Source organism: Arachis hypogaea, chromosome 7 (genome assembly GCF_003086295.3).
Source record: "Arachis hypogaea cultivar Tifrunner chromosome 7, arahy.Tifrunner.gnm2.J5K5, whole genome shotgun sequence".
NCBI lineage: Eukaryota > Viridiplantae > Streptophyta > Magnoliopsida > Fabales > Fabaceae > Arachis > Arachis hypogaea.
Genome location: NC_092042.1, coordinates 2443486 through 2452719, shown reverse-complemented (window position 1 = coordinate 2452719; position 9234 = coordinate 2443486). Strand labels below are relative to the sequence as shown.

General features: G+C 32.1%; 1 protein-coding gene and 1 pseudogene across 1 annotated transcript; both read left to right on the top strand.

Annotated features, from left to right (window-relative positions):
* Positions 1 to 776: 776 nt before the first annotated feature.
* LOC112701920 (glucan endo-1,3-beta-glucosidase-like) lies at positions 777 to 2547 on the top strand (annotated as a pseudogene).
* A 4399-nt stretch (positions 2548 to 6946) lies between these two features.
* On the top strand, positions 6947 to 8611 carry LOC112701919 (glucan endo-1,3-beta-glucosidase-like). Its single transcript, XM_072198947.1, has 2 exons — positions 6947 to 8172; positions 8377 to 8611. The coding sequence occupies exons 1-2, from the start codon at positions 6994 to 6996 to the stop codon at positions 8410 to 8412; spliced, it is 1215 nt and encodes a 404-aa protein (XP_072055048.1). The 5' UTR covers positions 6947 to 6993; the 3' UTR covers positions 8413 to 8611.
* The last annotated feature ends 623 nt before the right edge of the window (positions 8612 to 9234 follow it).

Here is a 9234-nt window from a genome sequence, read left to right as displayed (position 1 = left end):
ATTTTTTATCTGTATCATTTTTTTATTTTTTGGTGTACTCTATTTTTGTTTTGTATTAATCTTTTTTTAGTTGATTTATAAAATTTATAATTGTAATTATTATATACAATATTTATTATCAAAATTTTATAATATAAATTATGATCTTATAAAAAAGACAAAATAAATAAAAAAACTAATTATAAATAATAATAGAGTCATAGATAATGAAAAATAGTTGATACAACAAAAGAAATGGATTACAGAATTATAATTAAAAATAATACTAAATTAAAGTACTAAAAGAATTATAGAATATTTTTTGTTTGACATTATAAAATTTATAATACTCTTTTTTATATTTTTATTTTATTTATATGATAAATATTTTTTATATTATTTTTTTAGATTTTGATTTTGTATGTATATAAAAAATATTATTAAAATTGATATCTCTTTTGGTAATTTTTTATGTAAAAATAATTTTAAGTAATATAATCAAAACAATATTTATTTTATTATAATCAATTTTAATATAAAAATAGTTAAATATAAATCACGTAAATACAAATTTATTTTTCATCAAAATTAATTTTATGCAAACTTTTATTTACAAATGTTAATAGAAACACACACCTAGTGTTTGCGTCTCCACGAAGTTCCTCCATGAAGAGCGACCTATGAGCCACGATGAGACTAGTGCCCCGTAAAAGACGCTCCACGTGTCCCTCAAAGCGTAAAGTGAAATGTCTTTTTTCTCCTCCTCTCTCTATAAATTCACACACGCTTCTCTCACATTAGAAATAATAACTTCCGCTACTCTCACACTCTTCTTTATTGTTAGTTACAAATTACAATGGCTGATTCTCTTGCATTCTTTTTTTCATTATTATTAATCTTCACTCTTTCAATCACTTCGGAAGCTGCACCCTCCATCGGAATCAACTATGGCAGGGTGGCCAACGATCTACCACCGCCTTCCAAGGTCGTGCAGCTTCTCAAGTCACAGGGAATAACACGTGTCAAGCTCTACGACACCGACGCCACCGTCCTCTCCGCACTTTCCAACACCGGAATCAAGGTGGTTGTAGCCATGCCTAACGAGCTTCTCTCCTCCGCCGCCGGAGACCAGTCCTTCGCCGATAACTGGGTGAAGGCCAACATCTCAGCCTACCACCCCGCCACACAAATCGAAGCCATTGCCGTCGGAAACGAAGTCTTCGTGGACCCTAACAACACCACCAACTACCTCGTTCCCGCCATGAACAACGTCTACAACTCCCTCAAGAAACTCAACCTCCATAACGACATCAAAATCTCATCCCCAATCGCACTCTCCGCTCTCTCCTCCTCATACCCTACCTCCTCCGGTTCGTTCAAATCAGACCTGGTCGAACCGGTCATCAAACCATTGCTCGAGTTTCTCAGAAAAACCGGGTCCTACTTAATGGTGAACGCGTACCCTTTCTTCGCGTACGCTGCTAACAGTGATAAAATCAATCTCAGTTACGCGCTCTTCGAGAACAATCCAGGGGTGGTTGATTCCGGTAACGGTTTCAAGTATAACAGTTTGTTCGACGCGCAAGTCGATGCGGTGAATGCTGCCACGTCAGCACTCCAATACGGCGACGTAAAGATTGTCGTTTCGGAAACGGGTTGGCCTTCCAAAGGGGATTCCAATGAGATTGGAGCGAGTGAGGCCAATGCGGCGTCCTATAACGGAAATCTCGTTAAGCGTGTTTTGAATGGGAGTGGGACCCCCTTAAGACCCAATGACCCACTTAACGTTTTTCTATTCGCGCTTTTTAACGAGAACCAGAAGCCCGGGCCCACTTCCGAGAGGAATTACGGGCTTTTTTATCCAACCGAGCAGAAGGTTTATGATATTCCTCTTCCGGTGGCGGAGGTGGAGGCGGCGCCGTCGAACATGGGCAACTGGTGTGTGGCGAATGGTGGTGCTGCGGCGGAGAAATGTCACGTGGCTCTGGCACGTGCGATTTTGGCGGTGCTGCTTATGTTGTTACGCAACCTCCTAGTAAGTGCTAAATTACCATGATCTTTGTTACGGCATGCATGTACTTGCTTCATTTTTCACGTGTTCTAGTTAGAAAATAACTGAAATTGTTCATAGTGCATGTTTTTCGTTTTGTACTAAGAAAATTGATTTTAGAATGTAGCTATGAATTGTGTTTATTTGAGTAATTCTTATTGAAAATGTGTCTGTTTTGAATGTGTTTCAGGATTTGGGAAGTGTGAATTCCCCACTGGATACTGAAGACGAAGAATGGAGTTGGATTATTAGGTTCAGATTATTAGATTTATTATTATTAGGCATTTATTTTTGTAGGTCACTTGTTCTTTTCCACGGTAGCGTTGGGTTTTGGTGGCTGAGAAACTTGCGTTACTACTTTGATAGCTTTGTTATTTTTTCTTTGTATTTATGAATAAATATTCATGAGTAGTTCGGAGGATTATCTGTTTCGTTGACTCCATTATCATTTGTTTGTAATTATCTCCTATCTATATTTATTATTTAATTAATGGATATCATAGAATACATTTCATTCAGTTTTTGTTCCTTCTACTTGTCCTACTCTTTTTTTATTAGAAGACGTTTACATTTTGTCGCAACTTGAAGTATAAGGCCTAATAGCCACACGTTAATATGAACATCATTACATCAATACATAATCATGAATGATGTTTGATATTCGGATTTGAAAGACCCACTTGGTGGTTGATGCAATTTGAACATCCTTCATGTCTTTTTCCTTGTCCGTTTCCTAGAAAATAAGAACGATCCAATCAAGGCAAAAACTGGAAAACCCTTTACCCCTATGATATCTTCGGGTGATTGAATAATAACAGGAATGTGCAGGGTTAGAATAGTTGATATGACAGGTTTTCATCCCATATATTTAAAATTTGATTAATTAAAAGATTGAAAGGTCATCTGGTGCTTTATACAGATATGAATTAATTCATCATGAACATGGCAAAAGGAAATTATAAAGCTGAAAATCTATGAACCTCTATGCATTGGGGTTAATCCCATCGCCTGAATGTTGGCTACTTCCTACTTCTCAGACTTATCACAAATGTGTGTGACACCGAGGGATGGATTTTACCATTTTGGTATTAAAAAATGTTATGGTGAAACAGAATATTAATCACTTAATCAGTTAATATGTATTTGTATATTAATATGTGTATTTTAATTTATAATATATATTTTATATTTAATTGTGTATTTTATACCGATACAAATTTAATATTATACCCAATATAGTTGATTTATATTTAATATTTTTTTCAGTCATATGGGATTTAAGATTGAATAGCAAATCTTAAGTTTTTTAGGATACAACCACATTAAGTGTATACTAAAATTAACTAAAATTAGCTATTAGTATATCAAACATAAAATATATATTGAAAATAAATTAAATAACACATATATTTTAGATATGGCTTTTTTTTGTCCACGGTATCCCCCAATCCACGGTACTGAGCTCCATTTAATGGTTTGTCGCTGGCCAATGGGTTGCTGCATGCACAAGGCGGGATTCGAACCCTCGACACTTGCTTAAGTGGACTAGTGAGCTAACCACTAGACCAACCCAACTTGATTAATTTATAGCATTTTTATTTACCTAATATGTGGTTTTTCTCTTTTTTGGAATGGGGCCTTTTTTTTTGGTCATGGGAATGGGGGCCTTTAAACGCCTTTTTTACTTTTGGTAATTTCCTTTAAACCCCTTTTACTAAAGAAACCTGCTTTCTTTTTTTTTTTTGGTATTGCTAAGCTGTTTCCCTTTGTCAGTAGAAACCCAACTACGTGGACCTAACGATGAATATTGTATAACGGACTTAATGGGCCTCAGCCCGACTTGCAAAAGTTCTTATAATTTGAGATCTTATACCGTGTAAAATTTCAATATTCTCCCGTCCAAAAAAAAAAGAAAAACTAATATTCTACTGCAAATATTCACACTTTCACAGCATTAAATGAGGAATGTTATGGAAAATGAGGGGTAAGAAAATGGAAAGGAGAGAAAAGGGTGAAAAAATAAATTTTTTATTGTTTGGATGAAGAGTGAAAATTGGAAGAAAAGAAAAAATATGATGTGGGTTTTTTGTAAAAATTTTTTTTTCTAAGGCATTGTACTTTATTAACTTTTCATCAATTCTTTTTACATGATTGAAGAGAAAATTATGATATGGTCTTACATCACTTTTTTTTTTCTTTTTCACTCAATTTCTCTTCTCATCTAATCAAAGGAATTTTTTTTTTACATTTTTTTCTCCTAAATTCCTTTGATCCAAACATAATATAAAGTATTGTTTAGATGTAAAATGAAAAATGAAAAAAAATAGAAGGAAAGAAAATGAGAGAAAATAAAATAAAAAATAGATTTTTTTGTGTGTATTGTTTGAATGAAGAGAAAATGAATGAAAAGAAAATAGAATATATTTTTTTTGTTTGGATGAAAGAAAAAGTAAGAAGAAAAAAAATTATAATAGAGTAAAATTACACTAATGCTCTAATCTATACTATATATAAATTATAATTTATTATTGTTTTTTCTAGATAACACAAAAAATAAATTTATACGTTGTTAATTTTTCATCAAATTTCTTTGCATGGTTGGAGAGAACAAATTGACATAGACCCCACATTACTTTTTTTCTCTTCCATCCAATTTCTCTTCTCATCCAATAAAAGAAAAATTTATTTTTCTATTCATTTTTTTCCTCTACATGTTCTTTCCTCCCAAGTTCCTTTGATCCTAACATAATGTATGACATTGTTTGGATGTAAAATAAAAAATGACAGGAAAGAAAATAGAATGAAAGAAAATGAAAAAAAAGAAATTAGAAGAAAAAGTATATTTTTTTTGTTTGAATGAAAAGAAAATAAACGAAAAAAAAAATTTTAAAAATATTTTTTTTGTCTGAATGAAAAGAAAAGTAAGAAGAAAGAAAATTATAATAGAATAAAATTACATTAATATCTTTACCTATATTATGCATAAATTATAATTTATTATTGTTTTTTCTATGTTACACAAAGGGTAATTTATACTTTGCTAATTTTTCATGAATTTTTTTTGCATGATTTGAATAGAAAAGTTTGATATGAACTCCACATTACTTTTTTTCTCTTTTACCCAATTTCTCTTCTCATCCAATCAAAGAAAAATTTATTTTTCTATTTAATTTTTTTCTCTACATTTTTTTCCTCCCAAATTTCTTTGATCCAAACATAGTGTAAGGCATTATTTTGTTTGGATGTAAAATAAAAAATGAGACAAAAAAAATAAAAGAAGTAGATTTTTTTTGTTTGGATAAAAAGAAAGTAAATGAAAAGAAAATAGAAAAAATTATTTTTTGTTTGAATAAAAACAAAAAAAATAAAAAGAAAAAATTATAATAGAGTAAAATTACATTAACACTTTTACCTATGTTATATATAAATTATAATTTGTTATTTTTTTTTCTATGTTACACAAAGAGTAAATTTATATTTATTAATTTTCTATCAATTTTCTTTGCATGGTTGAAGAGAAAAATTTGACATGGGTCCCACATTACTTTTTTTTCTCTTCCATCCAATTTCTCTTCTCATCCAATTAAAGAAAAGTTTATTTTTTTATTAATTTTTTTAATATGTTTTTTCTCTCAAATTTCTTTGATCCAAACATAATGTAAAGATGATATAAAAATAGAAAAAAAAGAATTAAAGTTAATAAAATTATAAATTTATCCTTTGATTAATGAAAAAATAAAATACTTAAAGATATTAATGTAATTTTATATCATTATAATTTTTTTTATTTTTTTATTCTAATAAAAAAAATTAATTATTTTTTTATTTAAACAATACACAAATAATTATATTTTTTATTTTTTATTTTCTTTCTTATATCCAAACATACTGTAAATAATATTTTTCTTCTTATTACTATGATATGATATAATAATTATCTTTCCGTTACCCTTTTAAGTAGAGTTCTCTTCAAAAATTAATCAAAGAACTATGAAATCATAGCATACCATACTGCAAAATCGTTTTATTTTACATAGTATAAAATATTGTTATACAAGTAATGAATTTAATTTGTATACATTATAAGCGCAAAATTAATAAGATAGATCATTTCATTCGAAATCAAAGAATAATCAATTCATCTAATAAAAATAGTTATTAAAAACTTATAAAATAATAAAAAATTGTTAAAAATTAAAATATTCAATCTAAAATTATTGATGAAATATTTAAGTATTTATTTCATAAAAGGATGTTTGAAATATATATGAAGTAACAATTAAGCTAAAATATCTTTAACAAACGAAGCACACACATGACACATCCTCCTTTGTTAAAAACTTAAAATGCATAATGAATTTTATAAGATCAATTTAAGATCAAACTATATGAAGATATAATAAATAGAAAATCTAGTTAAATACTATTTTAGAGCTTTCAACTGTTGTGATCTGGAGTAGTGTCTACGTCTCCACGAAGTTCCCCCATGAAGAGCGACGTATGAGTCACGATGAGATTAGTGTTACTTCCTCTTAATTGTTATATAATCAGTATAATTAGTTAGTGGTGGCTACTCCAATAAAGATTTAATAATTATTATCATGTGAAGATATATCATCTTAATTATTGAATGATAAATTGTAAAATTTAATTTTATTTAAAATAAAACTGTAAAAATATTATCTTTATTTAGAATATTACAAAATAAATAAGTTATACTTTTTAAATAAGAACCTTAGGCGTTATTAACCATTGCAACAGAAATTCGCCTGCTCGTGCCTCGTAAAAAACACCCTACGTGTAGGGTCCAACAGAAGATTCAACACAAATTTACACAAAAGTGAAAAAATGTCTTTTGCTCCTCCTCTCTCTCTCTCTCTATAAATCACACACATTTCCAAATAATAACTTCCACTACTCTCACACACTCTTCTTTCTTGTTAGTTAGTGGTTACATTGATACAATGGCTGATTCTCTTGCATTCTTTTTTTCATTATTATTAATCTTCACTCTTTCAATCACTTCGGAAGCTGCACCTTCCATCGGAATCAACTATGGCAGGGTGGCTAATGACCTACCACCGCCTTCCAAGGTCGTGCAGCTTCTCAAGTCACAGGGAATAACACGTGTCAAGCTCTACGACACCGACGCCACCGTCCTCTCCGCACTCTCCAACACCGGAATCAAGGTGGTTGTAGCCATGCCTAACGAGCTTCTCTCCTCCGCTGCCGGAGACCAGTTTTTCGCCGATAACTGGGTGGAGGCCAACATCTCAGCCTACTACCCCGCCACACAAATCGAAGCCATTGCCGTCGGAAACGAAGTCTTCGTGGACCCTAACAACACCACCAACTACCTCGTTCCCGCCATGAACAACGTCTACAACTCCCTCAAGAAACTCAACCTCCATAACGACATCAAAGTCTCATCCCCAATCGCATTCTCCGCACTCTCCGCCTCATACCCTACCTCCTCCGGCTCGTTCAAACCAGACCTGGTCGAACCGGTCATCAAACCAATGCTCGAGTTTCTCAGAAAAACCGGATCCTACTTAATGGTGAACGTGTACCCTTTCTTCGCGTACGCTGCTAACAGCGATAAAATCAATCTCAGTTACGCGCTCTTCGAGAACAATCCAGGGGTGGTTGATTCCGGTAACGGTTTCAAGTATAACAGTTTGTTCGACGCGCAAGTCGATGCGGTGAATGCTGCCACGTCAGCACTCCAATACGGCGACGTAAAGATTGTCGTTTCGGAAACGGGTTGGCCTTCCAAAGGGGATTCCAATGAGATTGGAGCGAGTGAGGCCAATGCGGCGTCCTATAACGGAAATCTCGTTAAGCGTGTTTTGAATGGGAGTGGGACCCCCTTAAGACCCAATGACCCACTTAACGTTTTTCTATTCGCGCTTTTTAACGAGAACCAGAAGCCCGGGCCCACTTCCGAGAGGAATTACGGGCTTTTTTATCCAACCGAGCAGAAGGTTTATGATATTCCTCTTCCGGTGGCGGAGGTGGAGGCGGCGCCGTCGAACATGGGCAACTGGTGTGTGGCGAATGGTGGTGCTGCGGCGGAGAAATGTCACGTGGCTCTGGCACGTGCGATTTTGGCGGTGCTGCTTATGTTGTTACGCAACCTCCTAGTAAGTGCTAAATTACCATGATCTTTGTTACGGCATGCATGTACTTGCTTCATTTTTCACGTGTTCTAGTTTGAAAATAACCGAAATTGTTCATAGTGCATGTTTTTCTTTTGTACTAAGAAAATTGATTTTAGAATGTAGCTATGAATTGTGTTTATTTGAGTAGTTCTTATTGAAAATGTGTTTGTTTTGAATGTGTTGCAGGATTTGGGAAGTGTGAATTCCCCCACTGGATACTGAACACGAAGAATGGAGTTGGATTATTAGGTTCAGATTATTAGAGTTGAGTATTTTATGATAAAATTTGAACATAATTTCTAAAGATATACTATTTAAATTATAAAAACAATCAGAACAGTAAAATAATTTATGACTAAAAGTGCCTCTGCACAACATATTGTAATAATATTATAAAGGTGTTAACAAAAAGACTTATTAGTAAGGTTAATTTTATAATCATGTGAAAAATACTAATACAGACAAATAATAATTTGATAGAAGACCGAAAATTTGTGACTATTATATATTGAAAAAAAAAGTTTAGAATTATACACTATTATCAAAATTTTTAAATATTTTTTTATAAATAACATTGATGGCTGTACTTTCTATCTTGAATGAGCAATATAAAGTTGAATGTGGATAAAAACAAGTTTCAACAAGTATAATTCTACCGTCGTTAAAGTTTAATCCTGACACTTGTTAATAATCATAGAAAATGAAATAACTAATGAAAGTTATCTCCTTTGAAACCTAAAAGAAATAATAACATTGTTGGGTATCATATTCATCTATGGTATCAAAATCACTCGATGTACTTTATCTTCTGGTAATGTGATGCATTTAATAACATGATTACTTAACCTGCATACCTGTAATCTTGTGTTATTGTATAATTTATTTGATTGATCAATGTTTTATAATAATATTACTGATACACTTTCTTTAAAAGTCAACTGATGAGACGACAAGTCTAAAACATTGATAGCATAAAGGATATCCAGAATGATTGTATCTAATTCAAATTTTATGTTATCTTTCTCTGCACACAATGAATCAGAA